The sequence below is a fragment of the Podarcis gaigeae genome (genome assembly GCF_964106915.1).
Source record: "Podarcis gaigeae genome assembly, chromosome: 3".
Taxonomy (NCBI): domain Eukaryota; kingdom Metazoa; phylum Chordata; class Lepidosauria; order Squamata; family Lacertidae; genus Podarcis; species Podarcis gaigeae.
Genome location: NC_139680.1, coordinates 11,924,500 through 11,950,181, shown reverse-complemented (window position 1 = coordinate 11,950,181; position 25,682 = coordinate 11,924,500). Strand labels below are relative to the sequence as shown.

General features: G+C 39.2%; 2 protein-coding genes across 8 annotated transcripts in view; one reads left to right on the top strand and one right to left on the bottom strand.

Moving 5' to 3' along the window:
* CTNNA1 (catenin alpha 1) overlaps positions 1-25,682 on the bottom strand; it is a 64,797-nt gene that overhangs the window by 31,630 nt on the left and 7,485 nt on the right. For 6 of the 7 annotated variants that reach the window (XR_014561910.1, XR_014561911.1, XM_083730169.1 and 3 more), the window contains exons 2-8: positions 25,189-25,295; positions 22,178-22,373; positions 19,857-20,023; positions 18,995-19,114; positions 16,911-17,177; positions 15,287-15,490; positions 411-491 (exon numbers count right to left, since the gene is read on the bottom strand). Coding sequence is in view for 5 of the 7 variants with exons in the window: in XM_083730169.1 (XP_083586295.1) it covers positions 411-491; positions 15,287-15,490; positions 16,911-17,177; positions 18,995-19,114; positions 19,857-20,023; positions 22,178-22,373; positions 25,189-25,293 (1,140 nt within the window). In the remaining 2 variants the exon portion in view is untranslated. Of the gene's footprint in view, positions 1-410; positions 492-15,286; positions 15,491-16,910; positions 17,178-18,994; positions 19,115-19,856; positions 20,024-22,177; positions 22,434-25,140; positions 25,296-25,682 lie in introns of all 7 variants that reach the window. The other variant, XM_083730171.1, reaches the window with a different exon arrangement.
* LRRTM2 (leucine rich repeat transmembrane neuronal 2) lies at positions 485-14,516 on the top strand. The gene is made up of 2 exons (XM_083730469.1): positions 485-3,216; positions 3,495-14,516. The coding sequence occupies exons 1-2, from the start codon at positions 3,213-3,215 to the stop codon at positions 5,039-5,041; spliced, it is 1,551 nt and encodes a 516-aa protein (XP_083586595.1). The 5' UTR covers positions 485-3,212; the 3' UTR covers positions 5,042-14,516.

Below are 25,682 nucleotides of genomic sequence, written 5' to 3'. Positions count from 1 at the left end.
ATTAGATTGACACAATAGCAGTTTCGACTTTCCGTGTGGCCAAGGAAAAAGACAAAAACAAAAATAAAAGAGTCATTGCTAATGGCTCGCTTCGATGCTCTCTCTTCATAAGGAGAGAGTTCATTCTAGGAAGACAATCCTTGTAAGCAGTGGCTCGAATAGGTTGGCTTTTGCTGCTAAAGAAAAGAGGAGGAGGAGCTCGTCATGTGTCCTAAGATGCTTCTTCGAAGACACTGCGACTCCCTTCTTCCAAGGCCAGCTCACTCAACTTCTAATTGAATCCAATCTTTTAGTTTTCTACTACAATGAACAGAACAGTAAAGACTGCTAGAATCAGGCTAACATGATAAATGGAATGTTATGTAGTGTAACTGTTTTCATGAACACTTTATACATATTTAATACTGTACCTGTCTACGCAAATCCCTTGTCTTTTTTGTCATTTTGTCTATTGCAGAATTTAAAGCATCGCTTCTTTCTTTGCGTCCAGCCTAGAAAATTAGATAAAACAAACAAGCTTCATTAATGTATTGTACCCATTGCAATGGCTCTTTTCCAAAGGATTTGAACACCCTGGTTTCTCTGCTGACTTCAGTGTCAAGGGCAATGCCTCATAGATGATGGACTAACAACGCTGAAGTCCAAACAGAATGCCATGCTTTGCAAGCTCAGGTCACATGCACAAGTAAGGAGCCCCTTTATGGGACTCAATACTTACACTGGTTGATACAGACATTGGGTTGAATCAAACACTGCATGAGCAGACTTCTGCTTTCACACAATGGCACTGCTGAACACATGAAGCACTTATACATAGTTGAACCTGGCAAAAACTTAGTTCCATGATAAAATACTTTAAATCACAGTGGGGGTGGGGGGTGGCCTTCCAGTTGCTGCTGAACTCATAATCCCTGATCATTGCCATGCTCGTTGGGGCTGATGGGATTTGGAGTTCAACCACATCTAGAGAGTCACGGGTTTACAGTGGTTTCAAATTTCTACAACTAGGGGAAGCATCCTTTCAATATTTTGGCTCTTCAAGTTAGGTGACCAAAGATATACTCTCTTAGAACCGCCTTTCTCCAAGACTCAAACATTGCAAAAACTTTACATTTTTGTCAAGAAGTCTATGAGTGATTGTGGCCTTCCCTTTTTTCTTCCCTTTCCCCAAATAATAATTCTTCATATCTTAACACTTGGTGTCGCTGGTTTTAGGGAAAAACTCTGGAATTTTTCATTAAAACTTTCCCCACATGCATGTTGGCTATGCTACTCTTTGTGTTGTTAGAACTTCACAAACCTTGTGAAGTTTCCCTTGTCCTCTGGCCAGTAGGAACATAAAATCAAACTGTTTAATACTCGTAGAGATGGAGTGAAGGGAGAGGTCCTTAGCATTGGGGTATAAAAAATCCAAAACAGGCAGCCTGAGGTGAGAACCTAACAGGATTCTTTTCTTGGGGGTAGGGGAGGCAATTTATGCTGGGGAAGCCTCTTTCCAGAGGTACAAAAAGGGAAATAACCAACAGAGCTAATGGGTGAGACTGGCATTTCAAACAGGCTTCGAAATGTCTGCTTACCACTGTGAGTGCAGTGCTGCCCTCTAGTGATCATGACAACTGAAAAGCTTTCACTTAGCAACTGAGTTTGTTATATGTAAAATCATTTTAAAGTTGCAGAATACAGATAATGACAGAACAAGTCTCGAAATACTAAAGACAGCATTGTTAGTTAGCATTCATTCTTATTGCCATAGCCTATGTATTCTGGTATTTGAACAACTGATATAATTTGCTACACAACTTGAACAAAATTCCTCCAATTAACACTTCTATTTTAAAAATAAAAATAAAAGCCACAAGCTTCTTGCTTATTAGAATTGCAGGTAGTTTTTTTACCTGTACTATATCACCCACATGGCAAAATTAAATATTTATGGTAGTCTTTGCCAAACAAACCCATACTCATGCAATTAAGATTTGCTTTGGCTAGGTAGGGGGGAAAGTAAAGTTTATTTTTCCCCAGAAAAGGCTGAAAATTGACCAGGATGCCTGCAAACATCCTCAAGATCTATTTCAAGTTTCCCTGTGAACTCTTTGTCCACCCAGGTTTGCTTTTGTTCTTGAAGTTCTCATTATCACATTTGTTTCATTGGAATAGGACTCAAGTTTGCTTGTTCTCAAATAATATCTGAACTATCCAGAAGCAGAACTATTAGAGCTTTGAATGACATTATCTTATTTTATTTTATAAAAAAACACATTTTAAAGTAGAAAGCAATTTATTAAAGCTATTGCATTTGATGGACTCTCCTATGTGGTCTTTACCAAAACACTTTCTCTCCATTGCTAGCAAAAAAATAAATTAAAAAATCCTCCTTTTAAACGAGATCTTTAATCATATAGCAATACAAATAATTTCTGACATGCTAATCCCCATGCAACTCTCCCTTGGCAGATTTTTTTTAAACAAAAAATTTAGCACCCTGCTCTCACACATGTAGGCAGAAGAATGCCAGCAGGACCACCATGTCACAAAAATCAGTACTGTAACTTTACTTCACAAATTCAGATATATAGCTCAGGGCTATTGTAATAAACATGTAACTTGCGAGAGAGATTCATGTAAAGTCATTCCTATTACTTGAATGCTGGATGAAAAATTCCTACAATTAGTTTTTCCTCTTAGTGGTAGTCTAATCTCACAATTCACAGTATGCACCACTGTGTCTTAAACTGCAAAGCTTCTGGAAAACCCAAACAAAAAGGAACGTCACAGGATGACGTCAGCCTATATACAGTTGTGTGGTCGCAGCACATAAGCAAATGCATTCCTGTACCGTATCCCTGAAAGCTTTTCAGCAAATGCATTCAAGCGACTACAGAAGCTTCTCTCAGCAATAAGCCACCCTTCTGCCATCAACAAGTTAAGACAAAAAAGCCATAGCAGTGGAAAGCATTTTCAATTAAGAAGCAGTACAAAAAGAACTCCCGATTCAGCACTGTTTAAGGAATTAACAGACCTACCGCTGGAAATCAAGGAAATGAATTCAAAAGGAATATGAGAAAAGAGGATGTCAAGTCATTTTTTTCCTCGGATGAGGACAGTAGAAGAAAGTAAATTATTCAAAGGTTTTCAGTGTTAGAGCCTTTTACAGACTCACTGTGTTGAGTCTAAAACTGCGACTGAATGCAACCGCCAACGTACTCAAAAGAATGGGTAAGTTTATATATTTTTGTTTGTTGTACTATGTGCAGTCAACCTTGCTTTAGAAATGCACATTTAGACAACAATAGATTTAAAAGGCACTTTTCAGTTGCCTTATCAGTAATGTCAATAATTCAGAGAGATGCTCACGAGGATTTGTTTTATATTCTTAAGACCTGAAGCATTTTAATGCATGTGATTTATCTGTAGCATTCTTTCTCCGTTTTGTTGGAAGCATACATCTGATAAAAATATCCTATTTTGTTGTTTCCCTGAATTATATTCTGCAGGCTTACATTTCAAGTGGCCATTAGGGGCTCCTATGCTGGCAGCAGTATATGCAATGAGTATTGTTTTTAAAATGCTGCCTGCCTTGGGCACGGCTTGTCCGCCAAAATGCCGTTGCGAGAAGCTGCTCTTTTACTGTGACTCTCAGGGGTTTCACTCAGTGCCAAACACCACTGACAAGGGCTGTCTAGGTTTGTCTTTGAGGCACAATGTTATTATGGAACTTGAAGGGGATCAGTTTGCAAGCTTCAGTCAACTTACTTGGCTTCATTTAGACCATAATCAAATTGATACAATAAGAGAAGATGGTTTCCAAGGACTGTATAAACTCAAGGAATTAGTTTTAAGTTCAAATAAAATCTCTTATTTGCCAAACACAACTTTTAGCCAACTGCTTAACCTGCAACATTTGGACCTCTCTTTCAATCAATTGTCTGCTTTGCATCCTGAGTTGTTCTATGGCCTTCGCAAACTGCAAACCTTGAGTTTACGTTCCAATTCCCTGAGGACTATCCCAGTCCGTCTATTTTCAGACTGCCGTAGTTTGGATTTTCTGGATTTGAGCACAAATCGCTTGCGAAGTTTGGCACGCAATGGATTTGCAGGATTAATCAAACTGAGGGAACTTCACCTAGAGCACAACCAGCTGACAAAGATTAACTTTGCTCATTTCCTACGGCTAAGCAATCTGCACATGCTCTTCTTGCAGGGGAATAAAATTAGCAACTTGACTTGCGGGATGGAATGGACCTGGGGCACTTTAGAAAAGCTAGATTTGTCCGGAAATGAGATCAAAGCCATTGATATGACAGTTTTTGAAACAATGCCTAATCTTAAAGTACTCCTAATGGATAACAACAAGCTAAGCACTCTGGATTCCAAGGTTTTATATTCACTTACAACCCTTACTACAGTGGGCCTCTCCAGCAATCCCTGGGAATGCAGTCCCAAAATATGTGCACTAGCCACATGGCTGAGTGGCTTCCAAGGTCGGTGGGAGCATTCGATACTTTGTCATAGCCCAAACCACACCCAGGGAGAGGATATTCTAGATGCAGTTTATGGTTTTCAGCTTTGTTGGAATTTATCAACTGTTGTTACATCCATTGCTACAAGTTACAGAGCTCCAACGACTGAATATACAAAAAGGATAAGCTCCTCAAATTTCCATGTGGGAGACAAAGAAATTTCAACTACGACAGGCATACCCATTACTACAGAAGAGCAGTTGCCTGAGCCGAACAATGCCATCTTCAGCCAGCAGGTAATTACAGGAACAATGGCTTTATTATTTTCTTTCTTTTTTATCATTTTTGTAGTGTTCATCTCCAGGAAGTGCTGCCCTCCCACATTAAGAAAAATTAGGCAGTGCTCAATGATTCAAAGCCACAGGCAACTACGATCTCAAACACGGCTACATATGTCAAACATGTCAGACCAAGGACCATATAATGAATATGAAGCCAGCCATGAAGGACCTTTCATCATCATTAATGGTTATGGACAGTGCAAGTGTCAGCAACTACCCTATAAAGAATGTGAAGTATAATATATACAGGTAATCAAAAAAACAAAACAAAAAAGCAAAATCAGATAAACTTATTTTAAATTGCAGGGATCCTACACATATTTTTGATTTTTTTACAAATGTTGAGAAAGCTTGGATTTTTCTAGGCTACTTGTTTTGAGTGATGCAGTATTTAAGGGTGGTTTTTTTAAACCCATAGTATTTTCTGTGTTAAAGCAGCAATGTTTGCATTCAATTTGCACTCCTGATGTTTGGAAGTCTAAATATGCTCAACCCAAAATATGTAAACTGCTTCATGTTATGTAATTATACGTGTAAATTTTTACTCTCAAGCCTCCAGATTTGATTTAGAAGAATAGTCTGGATGAAAAGATGTTAGGTATATATTTACAGGACCCAGTGAAGGGAGGACATTTTACCAATTGAAGCATTGTAGCTATGATCCCCAACATTTTAGCTGGCTCGGTTTTCTTTTGTAGTAGAGATTTAATGGAATTTTCTTCATAAAAAAAAAACCCTGGTTCTTGGGACTTATGATCTACAGTGGAAAGGTGCAAAAGAGGGGATTTTCCAGTGTACTGAAGCATGGAAAAAGATTATTATTTTCTTAACTCCATATTGAGAGTTCAGCTTATCTAAATGTGTTCCAGATTCAGAATATAGCTGTTGACAGTTCTGAATAAACCAGGATTACATCCCCATTGCTTTGAAATATCAACCGTCTACAGGCAATCAGTAGCATGCAGTTTGGTCTTCAAAGTATTAGATACACTTCAACTTTTATTAAATCTGTCTTGACTTTTAATGGGACACATTTCAGACTAAGAATCAATATATACTTTACACAAATGAAAACTGAGATGGTTGTTTTTTTAAACACAGAAAATTATTCCTTTCATCTCCAGCTGTTTGTCTAGACCAGAAAACTATTTTATGCACAAACTACTGGTTTCTCTGGAGGCCAAATTAGTCCTTGCAGTACAGCTTTCATCTACCATTGTAACATCCCAATCCAGTAAGATTTATGCTCAAATCCTGGTCTGGTTTATTCAGAAGTGAGACTTACTTCCAGATAAATATGTTGGGAGGCGTAAGAACATTTTAATGTAGGATATCAGAGATGGTTTACTAAAAAAAGCAATTTTAGGAACACTATTTTGCTGAACAGAAGGTTTAGAAATATTTAAGGCAGTACAAAACTACTCTGAACAAAACTGATTTCTGGATAACAATACAGTTTCCAGATTGGGTTATGGAATTGAATATTACTGTGCATCTATGTAGACAGAAGTCCATTGGAGAGGAGAAATTAATACAACTGTTCAAAAATCATGAACACATAACCAAAGCTATAAAGTTAGAAGGAAATGTACATATGTAGATCTAACATATCATGCCACGTTCAGCTGCAACAGTATTTACAAGTACATGCAGAGGGAAAAGAAACATTGGTGCTTGGATTTCTTAAATCAGTATATAGTATTAATTGTGTGTTGTACTATGCTGCAAAGTTTTCAACTTAACCATTGGCTCAAAAATCCATTTTTATATGCGTAATATCTCTTAGTGAAGTATTTGGATAAATATATTTCAATGCTTTAACATAAAAGTGAGTAGTCTGGAGATGCAAGACTTTAAAGCCACCGAGTCAAAGTCCACTACCCATGAGCTTAAGCTTTTCATATTGGACTCTATTTTAACTTAATAGGAGGGTTCCTATTTTTCTAGTTCTATTAAGCCACTGACTGTTTACTACTAGAGTGAAAATGGATGGACAGATGGAAGGATATCTGCAAATATCTCATGTAGTAAGCCATTATTTTAGCCATATACGGTGTATTCTATGCATCTGGGTAAAGGGAATTTCTCTCGGCATTTAAACACTGCAGCCACCAAGAATCTATTCAGCTTCATTGAGATTAGTGTTCTATATACCAAACTCTTGCAAACTGTCAGCCTCTTCTCCCAGCTCCCACTCCATATGGAGACACAGATAATTTCATGTCTTGCCAAGAATCAGCTGTGCATAACTCTACAAGTGTGTTAGGAAGGTGGACAAAGGTGGTACCTGGCAATGAAAGATAAATGCTTAACAGCAGAAGCCGGTCCCTTCTTTAACAGGTAGCAAACAGGCTTTTCTTTCAAAAAAGTCTGCAGTTCCTCACTATGCTGAGTAGCAATGCACTAACTCTGTAGAATTTAGTATAAAGTGGGAAATGTAAATTCCAGTAGTTTTCCCACAGAACCATTTACATGCCCAAGATCATTACCACTACAAACCCTTTTTGCTTCCTACAGCATATTTCCAATTGAAAGTAGCCCAACATTATCCCAGTTAATTACTTAAAAATTATGTAGGGGCTGTGATACTGGCTGGACTTATTTAGCCAACATTTCTAGTTCCCAACAACCCCTCCCTTCTGGGTACTTTCTATGGCTTATGCTGGGCTTTTGCAAGAGACGCTAGTAGAATTCTACTGCTGCCATTATCTCCTCCAAATGTGTGCTAGGAAAGGGATATTCTGCAGCAAGTGAGTATGTGGAACTGCTGATATAGTCTGATCTGCGTTTACTTTTCCCTTCAAGGAAATTCTCTATTCCTCCCTGCCATGTTAACCCACCTATCTATCCTTTCCCTTTGAGCTGGTATTTGTAGACACCTAAGCAAAGGACCGTCCAATGTTATTTCCATACTCAAGCAGGTTTGGATTACAAAGATATGACATGTCTTGCAGATACTTCCATTGCCACAATGAATACTTGTCTTTACAGTGACCTTTGGCTGCTTTAACCAAAAGCTATGTGGACTACTAAGTTTGAACTTGCAATCACTCAAAGCACAGTAAGAGGAATCATATGGCTTATGTGATGATTCACTGGCATCCATAAAAATAGACCAGTCTTTCAAACAACACTGAGCTGTACACACCAAGCCCGCCCACTAGTTATGTTCGCTATATTTCTAAATTCTATTTTGCTTTGTCTATCTAGGAAAGAGGGTATTTTATTGAGTGCAAACTGACTGCTACTACAGTCACATTCAGTCTTGTATAAGCAAAGATGTCAGGACTATTATTTTAACCAACAGAACATACAGTATGAGTATCATTTCAAACCTGCATAATCACACTGACAATAGCATCTACGAAGGATGTACATGTATGAAATGCAAACAGACTGAATTCAAACACAAAAATTTTCTGTTAAGACAGGTTTCTACAATTTGACCAATATACATCAAATCTCAAATAAGTGAGAGTGTTTCATGCATTATTATTTATTAAATTTATATACTGCCCTTCATTACAGGGCAATTCACAACATAAAAATACAAAATACATAACAAGAACAAAAACAAACCAATAATCTTCCTCCTACAAACATGTGTAAAAGACCACAGAATGTTAATCAGACAAAGGCCTGGTTATAGAGAAAAGTTTTCGCCTGGTGCCTAAACTCATGCAGTGAAGGTGCCAGGTGGCCTTTTATCATTAAATAAATTACTAAATTTATTCAGGAGGAGTAATACTTATGTTTTCTCTTAGCTTACAAAAGGTCAGGCACCTTTAATTCACTAGTATGAGATTAATATCCTGCCTCTCCCTTTGGCCACATCCCTTTATTTCTGCCTCCCTCAAAAGTTAAAGAATGAAAAAAGTAGTGATTTATAACCATATGTGTGTGTGTGTGTGTGTGTGTGTATATATATATATATACACACACACACATACATACACACCAAATTTGTGTAAGGCATAACATTAATTCTTCCCAGAAAAATATACCAACATCAAAGCAGAACACTGTTTACAGTGAAAATGGATAGAAGCTGCATCGTAAACATGAATCATGGAGATATGCACATGTGAATCAACCTCAAGACTAGCATAATGCACTGTGTCATGCAGCTGTAGTTCTCCCCCAACCTTCATACACTATGTGTTTTCATCAGTGACGGTTTCTACACATGCTTGAAGTTTTCTCTTATTTGCTAATATTAGAATGCTTTCCTTCATGTCTTCTACAGCTACACTTATAGAGCCTTAGAAGGGGAGGGGTCAAAACAAGCAGAGCCACATCTTATTTGTGGAACTGCCACTGCCCAACAAATCCCTCAGTATATGAATTACTGCCATTACGGGCCATTAAGGTCCTTGCAAGCAAGCTTCAGAATTACAATTTATTGCATGTGGGAAGAACATGGTGGCGAGGTTATATCATGTTGGGTGCCACAATCTTCTGCACTCCAAGATCAGATACATGGGAGTTTGCTTCACAATCATTATCTTCCTTCAACTGATAGAAACATTAAATACGTTGGAATCATTTTTAATTTTCAAGTAGTTACTTGATTTGTGTGTGATACACACAAACACACTCACTCTATAGGGGTATAAAAAGTTTAGATTACACCATTACCCAACATAAATGGAGGTCATGTCACCTAAGAGAACAAGGTGGTAGCTACATCCATGATGCAAACTTCAGAGGTCTCTCCAATACTTCTAGTCCATCATTTCTCTCATTACTATTTCCCCCCCTGGAACTTTTCATCTAATTCTGAAATCAAATATTAACAGACATTCCAAATGACTTGTGCCAATAATGTTCTAAGATGCGTTTTCTGGTGGAGGATAAAGGTTCATAATGCAGTAATTGCAGTGTACAAAAAACATTAAAATTGTGTATACTGTAAAAATAGAAGTTGCCTCTTTATTGATGCCATTTCAAGATGAAAAATACTGGTAATGCAATCTATTTGGTGACAAAATGTAACATCGGCCGTCTTCAGGACCAGCTATAAATTAACTGCTCCTGCAATATAGGCTGTCTAGAAAGGCTCAGAGTATGGTACCTTCCATTACACACAAGTGAAATGCTACCGTTAGCTACGTTAGCATAGACCAGTCCCTGCTGTCAGAGTTCATAGGAGTTGTAGTCTGACAACTTATGGAGGGCAGCACTTTGGCCACTGCGAACTTTCTGGATCCTCAAGTGAATTGTTATTATTAATAATAATTTATTAAATTTCCAAACTGCCCTTCATCTGAGGATCACAGAATGGTTTACAATATAAAAATACAATTCATCACATAGTAATAAACAAAATGAATGTAACCAACAGCTGAACAACAAACAATGGAAGGAAATCCTACACGGAAGAAGCAGTGAAAAGCAGCAATTACTGAATCAGGGAGACGGGTGGAGAGATTAAAAAATGGGAAACACTTTGGGTTAAAAGTTTGATATTAAAGACCTGAAGAACCTAACAAGCGTGAAATAGCCTGGGACCTGCTGGATTTAAATCCTTTTATTTTCAAGACACAGATTTGAGTTTGCCCAGCTTTCCAAATGAGTTTAGGATGGCACCCTAAAGTGACTCATGAACAAGACAGTGCCACACAAAGTAGTAAACCCCCCCCCCAAATATTTGGAAAAGAACTGTGTGTTTATTCTGATTTGTGTATAAACTGGTTGTTTCCTAGCTGTTCAACAAACATGACCTAGACTGGCTGTGATTGCTAAAGCTCAGCCAACTTGACTGCACTGGCTTCCATTTTAAAGTTACAATCTGGGATCCCAATGAATGGGTTTTTGTGAATCTTCTCTTCTTCTTCTCTATCTGCCTAGCTAGGATTACCTGTTCACCTTTAAGTTTTGCAATATGCTCACAGGCAGAAGTCTTCAAAATTTCAGACACTGAATCTGCTTTACGCCCAAATATGCATTTGGGAACCTACTTCATCTTTTTATCATATATGTATGAATTGTGATTGTACTGCTGTTGTGATCTTATCCTGAACCAAATAATGAATCCTGACCTTACAGTTGAAAACTAACATTTTTAATGGATGTTCAGAATTCTATGTCAGACTACTGTCTGAGAGGTAAAGATTAAATACTCTTCCTGCAACCATTAAATTGAACTAGCATGGACAATGCGAATGTCGTTTTGATTTGCAAAGGTACAGCTGGCAGTCCATTTGATAAGGATAGGATTGCCCAGTAGGATAGTCATGCCATACTAAAAGCATTTGTTGTGCTCACCATCAGTACCCTCCTTCCCAATCTTGTGTAAGACGAGAGGACTGGGAAAGGGGGGCTGAGTCTGCATTTCCTAATTTTACGGAAACACATGTGGCATGAGCAAGGTACTACGGTAACCCAGTCAGATGGTGGAATACTATTATTTATTTATTTTTATGCGGCTCTAGATTGGGGTTGTGAAGAGAGGAAAACAGCTGCAATGAGTATTATTTTGTAATGGCATAGCAAACTACAGAATTTTGTTTTTCTTTAGCACCTATGTCTCACTCGCAAACACACTGCTGATTTAGTGCCTAAATGTGGTTACGTTAACCTTCATATGCACTTCAAGTCAGTTAAAGTAGTGTTTCTTACTATGATGCTGAAGTTGGGGTGTTTTTTTCTGTTTTTTTTAAAAAACAATTCTGCCTTGATTTCAAAGTTAAGATTATAATGTTCTAATATAAGCAGAAGCACTGTGAAATGAAGCATTACCTGGTAAATTAGCTCTTCAGCAATTTATCTTCCCTCAACATACAAAAGAATGGCATAGAGGACTTCATGAAGTGGACACATGGTCCAGGACCTGAACAACTGCAGCTAGCTCTATACATCTAACAAAAGTTTGGATTTGTGCTCAAGTACTCCCTTTTCCATGCTTTATTGCAAGCCTGGTTTGAAACTTCTGAGTTCTAAAGTAGTTTTTATATGGTACTGGGGATTGCAAGTCAAGGAAAAACAAGCCAAATTCCACTGGATATGCCCAAAGCCTCGGATATACTTAAATGTAACTCCCTAGATTCTGATCACCATTCTGCTCATGTTGCGTTGATACAGATGCCTAATTGTGTTTTAGATTAACCACTTTGGTTTCTGCTTTCTTATGAAGGAAATGAATTGTCTCAACACAAACGCCATCAGTTGTCCAATATGCAAGCCAAGTGACACCATAAGATTACTTTCTGCCAAGTGTTTTTCACGGAGAGTTCATCTTCAGATTTCTCATGGATCCAAATAATTTTACTTAATTACACAAGTTTCATTCACACTACAGGCAAAGACTGGTTCACGCTTCTCCGATGTGTGCAACTGCAAACATGCATGTGGCCCTAACCCAGAAATGTCCCAAAAATGTTACAAAAAGGGGCGGATTGGGGCAGCCTTAAGTGGGCCCCAGTGACACACGTAGGGGTCCAGAATAACCCCTGTGCAAATCGGTTGCTGCCTCTACTATCTTGTGCTTATATTTAGGTGAAGTTTTATGGATATAACCTGTTGCAAATAGTGCTAATGATCTGAAAGCTTTGCTCACTGGGGATGTTATTGCATGAGGTGAACCAGTAAAGCTATGTTCCCATGAAATAAGATCTACTTCTATTTGCTGTGATCTGGATGGGGGGGGGGAGAGGGTCATAGAAGTAGTGGTACCTCCTAGAATGCTGCCTGAAGTCCAATTTTGGGAGAAGGTTTCTGGGGCATATAAGGGCATCAAAAAAATTAAAGATGAAAAAGCGTCCCTAGCACTGCAATTGATTCCTACACTCAACTTCCGGTTTTTAAAATCTAGCTGCTGATCCATAAATAGGTCAATTTACTGACACCATGAATGTGCATTTCATAGAATAACTATTCTTCACTAAAAGCTTCTAATAGAAGTTGGGCAACATCCAGTATTATGAAAGGGGACACTTTTATTCTACAGCTTCCTTCCCACAAATTGTAAAGTATCCTCCTCCCTGCCCCTCACAGCTAATACTGGGGGCTTATAGGGGGAGAAGGAATCTGTTATGCCAACAGTATCTTTCAGTTGTGGACAGCTATTGTTAGATTTCACCCCAGGTATACTGCTTGACAATCATCTTCAATAAGTTTATTGACCAGCTCAATAAACTTAAATGTTATAGAATTAAGATTTCCTTGAATCACAGAATTGGAAAGGGACCCTTAACAGCCCAGACATGGCCAAACTTGGCCCTCCAGCTGTTTTGGGACTACAATTTCCATCATCCCTGACCACTGGTCTTGTTAGCTAGGGATGATGGGAGTTGTAGCCCCAAAAATAGCTGGAGGGCCAAGTCTAGACCAACCCCTCCAATGGAATCTCAATAATCCTAACTTGAGCCTTTAAAACAGTGCCACTCAGCACAAAATCCTCCAATTCTTCCTCTGCTTATAATATACTTGCCTTTAATCTTCCCACTACTACCACCTTCTTTTTATTCCTTCTTTGCACCCCACCCAAGCACAGCCATAGATAGCTCTTTAATGATGCCTTATTGCTACTCCCCTTAACACTTTACTTAGGAAGAAATAAACAGTACAATGACCAAGCAAAGATTACTAACTGCTGAAGCAAAAGAAGCCTTTGGAGCAGGCATGGCCAAACCTGGCCCTCCAGCTGTTTTGGGACTACAATTCCCATCATCCCTGACCACTGGTCCTGTTAGCTAGGGATGATGGGAGTTGTAGTCCCAAAACAGTTGGAGGGCCAAGTTTGGTCATGCCTGCAGTTTAGAACAAACATCTGACACTCATGGATTGCAACACAATTTGAGCAGCAGTTTACCAAATTCCCTCTGCCCTGTTTTGTAAATGAGGTCAAATTAATTTAGAGCCATTTTATGCACACATTCGAAGCTACATCTATAATTACTATTCAGTCTCATAGGCATTTGACAACTCCCCCCTCCAATAATTTATTTGTTGGCAGTGACCATCAGTTCTCAAATTTATTTCAAACATAGTTATTTCCATACGCTTAAAAATCATCATGCATCCTGTGTTGTTATACATCAAGTCAATTTACAGTAAGAATTGTAAATGTCGTAAAAGTATTTCAGACACTCAATTCTCCCAATAAAGCAAACAAGAGATGCTCGTTAACCTAGTTGTTCTCAAACTGCAGTCTTAATTGATTTAGTCTGTACTCATGGGTGTGGGTGAGAGATAAATGAAAATCCAGAAATGAGTGGAACTTGCAACAGGAAGACCAAGCAGCAGATAGTTGACACTGCAGCCACCCAAACTGCACATGCCTTTTGTTCCTTCATTCTTAGACAAATCTTTTTTTACTTTCTACATTTGTAATTAGTGTTGACACCAAATTTGCTGAAGGAAACTCTCCTCACAAATTTTAACTAGTTTACTACAAATATTGTAAGGATATACAAATATACATTTGATGGAAGATTGAACATTTTCAGTCTGAAAGTATATGACAGGTACCAGCAGTAGGCTTGACAGTTATCACTGTGAAATGCAGTTAGGTCTTATGTGGACTTGAAGCAAGGATTTTTATTTTGCTGTCAAAAACCCATCCTAAATTCAAATGCTTAAATGTTGGATGTCAGCACTGAATTGTTTCAGTTCTATTGCAATCTTTTAAATCTCTTTACAGTATGTAGAATGAACAGAAATGTATCTTATGCAAACAGATGTCACTGATGCTATATTTGTAGCATCGACACCATCTTAAGCTATGCCGTCATTTATTAAAAGACCACATCACTTTAGTCACTTTAACCCTCAACATGCACTCATATGGTTGTATTTGTCAGTATCTGCTGCATATGTTAACAAAATCTCCTGGAACACTTAAAGCATTGAGTGTTTCTTCAGTGCACCTCTAGAGCTGCACTTGTCTCAAGACCTGACCAAACAGTGGTTTTTGCTCACAATGCAAGTTGTGTAGCATGTGGGAAGGTCACTGAAATAGTCCACACATTGGAATGAAAATACATCTTGTACAAAAAATACTTTATTATTGCTGCGGCATATGTTTCAGAGGAGCAGCTGTGCTGCTTTAAATAAATAATTGTGGCATGAGCTTTTATAGACAAGAGCCTACTTCTTCAAAAGTACTATATACTGTTGATATTCCCCAGCAGGACTCTTGCTATATTTAAGATCCATTTCATACACAACAGTAATTGCACAATGTAAGGCCACAACACATCTATTTAGGGCTGCAGGAAGCTGGAGCTACAAAATACTCAACATCCAGCTTTTCCATCCAACCCTCATTTCAATTCAATAGATACGGAGTAATTTAGAAGTTAGGGAAAAGTTATACCAACACACCAAGAGAGTATATCCAAAAGCAAAAAGTTACAAAAGACCCAACTTTACTTCCAGTTCTATTTCTTAAAGAGATTCCAGTCAAATTCAAACCATACCGTTTTACGCCCTCTCTTCAAATTTCACTTACAAATAAACACAGAACATAATTTGGTTACTCACATTTCCCATGTATTCTGAAAGCAGATCTTGCAAGGCTTGTCGCACTGCATTACACTCAGCAACTATGCGTTCCCGTCGGTCATCACGTGTGCAGGATGAGTCAGCCATTAGGGCTGCACCACTAATGATGCTCTCCAGGCGCTCTTCCAGGGAAGGCCTAAAACGCTCCTCACTGAAGTTCAAAGGATCCACAATGATTTGTTTCTGGCAGGAAGAAAAAGTTTTAAACTCCAAGTAAGTGTCATACTACTCTGGGTCAGTTTGATGAACACAGCTTAGAAATATTGGGAAAGGCAACTCATACTTTTGACATCGAGCATGTCACCCAGTTTCATCTTTTCAACCTTTGCAGGGCTAAAATCTTCCTTGGACTGAAGAGAACAAAGTAGTACATCAAACTCGATTCCTTCCGGCTTAAAAGCCTTTTTAACAGAGTTTGCAACAGTATAGTTTATACCAAGTTAAAGCTACAGCAGATTGCACTTTGACCCAAAGATGTCTGGGATATTGAACCCCTATGTAACTGTGGGGTAACAAAATCCCTGCTCACTTCAAATCTGTGAAGGTGGCTTATCCTTGCTGCACTAAGCCCAAGAGCAATTCTGAAAGGAACCTGATGCCTTACTGCTTTTCAAATATCTTCAAAAGTCAGTTCTGGATCAAGAAGTCCCAGTTCTTCTCTATGGTCTGGGGCAGGCTTAGGCAAACTCGGCCCTCCAGATGTTTTGGGACTACAACTCCCACCATCCCTGACCACTGGTCCTGTTAGCTAGGGATGATGGGAGTTGTAGTCCCAAAACTTCTGGAGGGCCGAGTTTGCCTATGCCTGGTCTGGGGAAAGGGGTGGAGATTCTGACACTGCACTCCTGCCAGAGGCCATTTTATTTCTGCCCCTTGCAAAAGTGGATTAAAGAAATGGATCCAAGGAGGCAAATCTGGAAAGCTGAAATGCAAGGTGGGGGTAGTAGCAGCCTATGCAAAAGCTGGATGAAAGCAGTACAGAGCTAAAAGGAGACAGAGTCAAAGCAGGGTGGGGGGAGCTGTGAAGTAACTTATTCATACAGGACTGAGGAAGAAGAGAAGACATTGTCAGGAAAAAAGAGCATATAAGTGAATATGCGAAATGCAACCTAAATAGGGAAAATATTCTGTTTCAAATCTCCAGCTTTCCTATCAGGTCATGGCGCAAGTTGAGAATAGTGAGTTTATTTCCTAATTTCAGCCCTGTTTTGAATGAAGCTAAGCACCAAATCTTACTGCTACCCCCTAATAGTTCTCTGAAAATAACCATGTCAACATGTCATAATAAGGAAGGTGGATTATCCAGAGCTAAGTACCAGTCTTGCTAACTACACATCTCCAGATGTTTAAGCAGTCATGTAATCAACTGTGTGTGTTCTCATGGTGCCCAAGTGTATCTACAGAAATGTAAATTTATCATCATATTCACACAGATGGTACAGATGTTTACAAATCTGTTAGTTTCTGAATAGCCATGTTTCTGAATAACCAAGGATATGGTTACTCATCACCCTGAGGAAATCTAATTGTTTCTAGGTAACTTACGACCAACTGACTATGAAAAGGGAACATACATTTCCCCCCTGCAAAATGAAGTACTTACATCAAAGTTGTTAAGTGCATATGCCAATTCTCCGCCACCGCTCTGCTGCTGAACAGAATCTTCAGAAGCTGTTGCCTGGGCTGCGTTAGAGATTCCTGTGACTGCTTGCTGTAGCTGCTTGTAGATCAAATCCCTGTTGGCTTTGTAAGCAGCTACATCTGGGTGCTGGAGACATGCTTGGGAAGCAGTGTAAAGTATAGGAATATTTTTCTGAAGGATTCCTCTGGCTGCTGCCATCTGATCACGATGGCCAATATCTTTTAATTCCTGCAGAGAATATTTCAAATAGCAAGATGTGTTAAGAGATAAATGTGATGCAGGTCAGCACTTAAGACTCCCCCGTAACTAACAGAGCATTGCATATTGTTCCCTTTGAAGAAGTAGTGTAATAGCATAACATTCATCAAGAAGTATATCAAACTGCAAGGCTTCCAAGACATGATTATTTTGCAACAGTAGAATCCTGAAAGTTTAGGTTTCATTAATAGAAGTTCAGGTAATTAGAAAACTTGTAGGCAGCAGAGAGAAGTATGAGCAAGAGTCTCACAAGCAAGAGTCTCAGAAGCTTCTAATAGTAAAGCAGCAAAGTCTCAGTCAGGCCTCTTATGGTTTCAAATCTTAATAATTGTACACATACACAATATTCTCTCAGACCATGATATGTACTCACTGAAGCTTAAAATTCTGCAGAAAACCAACACAAATCACCACGCATCACCTCCACAGAGCTAGCTGCTATTTTGTTGTTGTTTGAGAAGAATAGCGGCTAAGTTGTAATTTGAAGAAAGGGCAGATTGGGATACAGAACTCTCCTCTATATTTTGCCAATGATGTTCAGGTGGTTGTAAATAGGCCCAAGGAATTGGAAGTCATATGAAAACTGAATGCAATTTTCTTTGCCTACTCTGGAACTTAACTTCTAAGGCTTCTGCCCCACACCATTTCCAGCAACTGTCTTGGAGGTATACATAGATGTGATTCCTTCCCCAATCTTAAACCAAAGAAAAACAGATTCTTATTATGAACCAATTCCTGAGACTGAGTGGCAGTTCAATTTAAAATAAATGGAACTCCCGTTGAGAGTGACGGCAGGCACTTCCTGGGAGCTTGCTACATGGAGATTTCAATGCATGTAGCAGCAAAAGTCCTGCACACTAGCTAACCACTTAGGCAGCTGAAACCATTAAAAAACATACTAAAGGACAGTCAAGTCTTTGGATCAACTCATCAGCACTCACAACCCCCGCCCCCTGAATTTTTTATTGAACTCTGTGTGGATTTATAGGGACTTGTCCTTAAATTCTATGGAATGGGTTTTAGAGCCATCTCATGGCAAACTGACCCAACACAACTTTTTGTCCATGGGCCCAACCCTACTGGTAACATACAGTAAAGGCAGCCAGTGAAGATCCTGCCAAATAGGTATTCTGTATGTCTGCACACCAAAAAGTCAGTTAGTATTCTCATGGTAGCATTCTGCACTAGCGGCAATTTCCTGACCATCTTCAAGAGTAGCCCTGTGTAGAGAGCATTACAGAAGTCAAGATGGGAGATTACCAGAGTATGCATAACTATAGCTAGGCTATCCCTATGCAAGAACAGTTGTAGTTGATGAAGCAGACAAGGCTGGCAATGGGCTCTCCTTGGCACAGAAGCCAACTGAGCCTTGTATGACAGAGAGAGAACTACAAGTGTCTCCAGACAATGGGTAAGATTCACCTAACAAGTACCATCCGCAGAAGCCCTGCTTGCATAATGGGGTCTCCCCCCTGAAAAGAACTAGATCAGGGTATGTGTTGGGAGAATGAGATGCAGAGGGAGGAGGGGGGGATTGTTTCCTCTGGCAGGCTGAAATACTTGCACTGGTGGAACGGCCAGAAGACTGTGATAATTGAATTCCTCCCGTTGTACCTACAACTCCATCCAGTAGAGGTTGAACACCCATTTCCTGGACATAAAAGCCACCCACCCACAGTCCTTAAAAGTATTTATAGCATTGTAATCTTGTGATTCTGTTACTGTCAGATACTATACCAGTATATAAAGCAACCATATCTTTGAAAACATGCAAAAAGTTACTATACCTGTTGTCTTTTGCCTGCCATTATATTAAGCTTATCCACCTCTGGTTTAAGAGCTTTGTACTGTATTCCTAAATCTTGTTCAGTACCAGCATTTCTTAGTTTCATGATGCCTTCTTCTACCTAGAAGATTAAATCAGATTTTGACCTATATGGACTATACAACTTTTAAAAATGTAATACAGATTCTACAGAAGTAGCACCAGTAACTTCCAAGAGCACTTAAGCAGTAGTAATCTATCAGGCCCCTCCAACCCCCAACGAAACAGGCATGCAATCTGAATGACAATGCAACCTGCCTGTTTTAATGGCATATAGCTCTAGACTGACTTTACATAGTAATACTTAGCCCATTGGCCAAAATGTCAGCCTGTCAGCCAAGACTTGCATATGGGGTCATATCACAGAAGATGATCTGTTAGTCCATCTAATCCAGGGGTCAGCAACCTTTTTCAGCCATGGTGCCTCAGACCTTGTGGGAGGCCAGACTATATTTTGGAAGAAAATAATGAACGAATTCCTATGCCCCACAAATAACCCAGAGATGCATTTTAAATAAAAAGACACATTCTACTCATGTAAAACATGCTGATTCCCGGACCACCTGTGGGCCGGATTGAGAAGGTGATTGGGCCGCATCCGGCCCACAGGCCTTAGGTTGCCTACCCCTGATCAAATCCATCAATGTGTTTTCAACAGTGCTTATCCAGATGTTCCTAGGAAGCTCATTAGCAGAGGAATGAAGGCAAACGCACTCCCCTACTGCAGTCCCGTCTTCCCTGCTATTCCAAAAAACTATTCTCAACAACTTTAATAATAAGCAAATTAAAGAGAGACAGAAAGTTACAGTTGAGTCACTACTTACAACTTTAAGTTGAACAAGCAGTTTGTACACATCTGCCATATCAGCCAAAATGAGCAGCCGGGTGACTGCTGATAGGAGGGCACGGGCTGCTCTCACCATGTTCCCCCGTTTCACAGAAGAACATGGGTCATCAGCAAATTCTCCAGAGGCACTCTTCATCAAATCTCCTACGTACACAAAGTTAGCAAAAAAGGGGTTACATTTCTTCAGTCTTTCCAATTATCACTGGATGAGGTAGTTTACACTTCCTTTGGCAATAAATGAATATGTGGAAACAGAACTATTTTCTTACAAAACTGGCAGAATCCTAATAAATATCTATTGCAATTATGAAAATAGCTGTAAATTGCCAGGAGAGACATTGCATCCTATTAAAATTAATTAAAATAAATCCCACCTTCTGAAAAGAAAAAAATATAATGCACTGGATCCCCCCCCCCCCAGAGACGGAAGACAGAGATATTTCTTTCAATTAAAAGAAAATTTCTCAAATCAGACAATTTGCTACCATGCTCTCGAAAGCAGAAAGGTCAAGGTAATTATCAGAAAACTGTATAGTTGAGATCTCATTTTACAAAGGGCCATTATTGTAACTATTATTATTTATTAAATTTATTAGTTGCTTTTTCTGCCACTCAAAGCAACTTACAATATTTTAAGCAAAAAACACATAAATATATACATACATACATTAAAATCAGCATTAAAAAAACTCTAGATTAAAAAAATTCCACCCATGCAAAAAGGCTGTCAATAGTTAAAAGCCTGATTAAAAGGTATGTTTTTGGCAGGTGCCTAATTTTATTAATAACGATATGTAACAATGGTGCACAGCAAGCCTCCCTGGGGACAGCACTCCATAAGCAGTGAGCCACCACTGAAAAGACACATACTTATGTTGCTACCCTCCAGACCTCCCATGGAAGGGTCTGTTTACAATTGCAGGGTTCGTGTCAGTTCATACGGGGAGAGCAGTCCTTGAGGTACTGCTGCCCTAAACCACATAAGACTTAATAGGTCAAAATCAGCACCTCAAATTGTGGCCAGAAACTACAGTAATTGGTAGCTAGTGCAGTGGCCTGGGTTGGTGTTCTGTGCTCAGACCATCTTACCCCAGTGAGCAACCTGTCTGCACCAGCTACGGTTTCTGACATATAACACACTAAAGTGATCTAATCTAGAGATTACCAGAGGGTAGGCAACATAAATTAGGCTATTCCTGTCCAGATAGGGCAGTGGTGGTGAACCTATGGCACACGTGCCAGAGTGGGCACTCAGAGCGCTCTCTGCGGGTACACGAGCCATTGGCCCAGCGAGCACAGTAGCCATCTGCTCCCCTCACGCCAGTGTGGGTGGGAAACGCTCCTTAGTGTGTGCTCTGCCCACAGTGGTGCCGGGGGGAGATTTTTTTGGGGGGGGGGCCACGCCGCTGTGAGCAGTAAACGTTCCGCAAGAGTGCGCGTTTTGTGATGTGAAGTTCCGTGCCCGCAAACCAGCTGGCGGTGTGCTGTTGGTGAGCTGGAGGCGCATGTTTGCTGACGCGAGCGATTTGCAGCATTTTTAGTGGCGTTAGTTATTTTCTGCATTCCCCCTAAAAAAAGCTCCAGAATCCTGTGTAATCCCCCCCCCCAATAAAAACCTCAACAACTTTGCCGTGTTGGCACTTTGCGAAAACTAAGTGGGTTTTTGGTTGCAGTTTGGGCACTTGGTCTCTAAAAGGTTCACTACCACTGAGATAGGGGCATAGCTGGGCTTCAAGGTGAAGCTGATGGAAGGCACTCAGCACCACTGAGGCCTCAAGCTATGTACCTACTCCTTCAGAGGGAGTGCAACCCCATCAAGAGAAGGTAACCTCCCCTTCATCAGGTCTATGGAACCACTTGCTAACAGTGCCTTGGTCTTAAATCGTTGGAGCTTCAGTTTATTTAAGTTTATTTTAATAGCAGAATTTTAGTAACTTGTCTTACTGAAGATGAAAATGACATTCCACAAAGGTAATTGGGTGCCTTTGGGTCCGTCACTATCTCTCAGTCTAACCTACCTCACAGGATTATTGTGAGGATAAGAAAAAGATGGCATGCCACCTTGAGCTCCATGGAGGAAAGGCAACATTAAAATGAAATACATCTGTAAATAAAATCAGTGCAATTACTTAAAATTGGCTGCTTTCTCATAATCAAAGGAATGAAAACTGACCTTTAAATATGTGCATGTAGTGAGAGGCAGGCTACTAGTTTTGTAGACTGATAACTTTAGTGAACTAATTCACAGGGCTGGGACAGCAATTCAGCTTCCCACCACAATGTGATATTACTACATACCTTGTTTGCGAACATCTTCCACCGCTGCCACCAGCTCTTCTTTAAGAAACTGGCTCTCCTTTGCAATTTTGTCCCCTTTCTCCAGGAAGTTCTCTGTTGCCTGCTCAACTGATGCAGCTAGAACATGAGCCTTTTTAGATCGACCTCTTTTTTTGTTGGAGGGACCTTTGTTACTGGTATTAACCAGTGTTGTAACCTGGAAAGCAGCATCGCACAGGACATATTATTAGTTGACAAACTATGAGAACCTTCCCTGCTAATATGGTTCCAGATTTATTTGTTGGACAAGCATCACAATTCAAGCAAGATCGACTGCATTTTAATTAAACAACATCAAGCTAAAAGTCTGTTGAGTTTAAAAGAATTTTATGTCAAACAGTTAAGTAGCTGAAACATTAGTTGCTGATTAGGAGTTTAGACTTTAATGCAAATTTTCAGTTTTCTGCTCCAGAACAGATTTTACAGGCAGTTCTCACCTTTATTTCTTCACTCTTGCATCTTTAGCTCTATCTTCACTTACCTAGTTGGTAAACTCTGACTTTGTGGATCTTTCATCTGCCTGCCTTTTCCCTGATGCACTTTAGCACTGAATTTCACCCTCTCCCATATTCAGTGCTTTTTTTCTGGGGGGATGCAGGGTACGCATACCCCTCAACATTTTGTGAATCTAAATTTGGCCTCACTGGGGGCAGCATTCCAATATGAATAGGAAAATGAGAGTACCCCTAAGCATTTAAGAAAAAAGCACTGTCCATATTCATACTGCTTTTCTCAAAAACTGCTTTTCTCTCATCCTTTTCCAAGGCAATTTCTTCTCATGATACTACATGTCTGTGGTTATTCACAATTACTTTCTATATTATGGAAACAGGTCACTGTTTTGTATACACAAGACATCAGTTTAATGCTACATGGGATTTTGCTTTCTTATGTTTGAATTCCTTCCTCTAAAGAGCTCAGGGTGGCATTCATGGTACCATTCAATTTTATCCTAATAAAGTTGCAAGATAGAGAAAGCTATTTGGGTGAGGCCACCCACTAGGATAGACCAATTTAAAGTTTCCCCATTTATGTTTCAAATATTTCCTCAACAGATATGCAAAAGAAAATGTGCATCTGCATGGAGACCACAGAGGAAATACCTAAGTTTTTGAGATCAAACATTACACAAATCGGTTGATTTATAACTGAAGAAAGCCTTTGTACTAGCTAACAGGATACTTCCTTTTCACTGTTTTAGAAAATATTTTGTGATATATAACATTGCTAATTTACTCTTGGTTAATGATTGTGTATTGCTAAATTGTATTATTGCTTGCTTATTATATTGGATTTTGTTTTAAAGTTTTAATTGTGGTTTGGATCAAGCTATGCTGGACTATATCAGGAAGCGTCAGCTGCAAGAAATAATAGAGCTGCATTGGGATGGTGATTTAAAGTAAATGCAAGAACAATTAGCAAAGTGATTTGCTCACAGACCAAGCACTCAGAATCTCTTAGAAGCAAAGAGCTGAAAGTTAAGGTCCAAAACAAGGTATTTCCATGTGGGAAACGCCCACCTTTGTAGGAAACAAAATCACATATCCACAATGTGATTGCACAACTTTGTCCTCTTTCTTAATTTAATAGATTATTGTGATGAGATATAGGTTGGATTGTCCTGGAGATTGATATTAAAACTTGAGACAACTTGTCATGCCCTGACCCTCAGTATTGTCTGTAATATGCATGACCTATTATGCCACACTTACATTTGATCTCAAAAAGGAGATATTTTGGTCATGATTTCCTTTGAACAGAAATGCACTCTAATGTTATTTGGAACTGAGTCAGTGAGTGAGGCGCGGTGCAGATATGACATTTTGCAGTCTCTTAATCATGGTTGGATCAGATGTGCCAACTCAGGCTCATATGCTATTCTCCATCATCACTCCCCTGAGATAATTACAGTCAGTATTACATTTACCTCAAGTTGAATGCTACTCATAGCTGACTTTAAACAAGAATTAGAAGCTATAAATTGGAAGGAGGTTTTAATCTCTGCTTTAAAGTTATCTATGCTCAGTGTCTGAAAAATGCTTCTAACCATATCATCACTTGATTCAATGTAGATATTAGTATCAACCATTAGCACCGAAAAGGGGAAAGGGAAGGAGGGAAGGAGTGCATACACCAGGAGGAGTGAATGAGACTGTTGGGTACTCCTTGTCTCTCAAGTCAGACATAGTTTAGAGATCACCAAGTACTATGGACAAAATCTTCAACAGATGCACTCAAATCTGATTGAAATGACAAACTTAACTAATTAAGCCCCATTTAAACAAATGCATCTTCACTGATTAACAATTTATTTTGAATCAGGTAGGTAGCTGTGCTGGTCTGCCGTAGTCGAAAGAAACAAACAAACAAACAAACAAACAAACAAACAAACAAACAAACAAACAAACATCCTTCCAGTGCAGTTAGTCTCTAAGGTGCTACTGGAAGGAATTATTTTGAATCGAGCACAATACCTTTGATATTGGTTTGTGGTTTTAATAGAGGGCCACAGATTCCATTTTAAGAGACCAATATAAGATTTGCTTTAATTATCTATCTATCTATCTATCTATCTATCTATCTATCTTAGTTTTTTCCCACTGTTTCACCAAGTGGACTTCATTGATGAGCAAGGATTTGAACTTGGATTTCTCCCATTCAAACTCAACATTCAAGAATATTTTACACAGAAGGCATTATGAAAGATAGTATCAGATCATATTTACCAGCTATGCACCAGCTATTTTTAAAAGGTGATTTTTTTAACTTGTTCATGTTTTATTTTGAAGTTTTCTTACAAAAAAGAAAATGTGGGCAGAAGACTACACATTGCAAGTTTGCCATGGTGCCCACTTTATACTTGGAAGTCCAATGCAGATCTTACTGACTAGTACAATTAAACTAATAGTTACCCAACTCACTACTATTGATCCAAAACATTATTAGAAATCACCACATACAGCTTTTGTTACCTGTGTAACGAGAGGCTCTAACAACCTTTCAACTGCCAATGTCCTTATCTCCAGACTTTTCGGATCCCATTTGAAGTTAACGTTTCCTGCATTAATGGTAGTCATTTCTGTGGAAGAAGAGAGACCTGTCTGGTTATTTCACTTACTAAAATTCTGTATACAGCACAAACTGGTGATTGTTTTAACTCAGAAGACTTTCTGAATTCAACAGGGCTTACTCAAAAGTTAAGTATGCATTGAATGGATGCCTCCGCTGCAGGCTAGGACAAATTACTTCTAGTACTAGAGCTCTGCCGCAAGAGCAGACAAAAATTACTCTTGTCCTATCCATCAAAGGAAGAGTTGGATCAGTAGCCATCATTTAGCCCTGACCTGCAAAATGAGATCTACTTTTGATTTCCGTCCCTGCATTTTTCTCTATATACCTCCACTATGTTTATATTCATCTACTGTTTTTCTTAGTCTTTTTTCTGCTAAGAGAGCCACCCCTAACA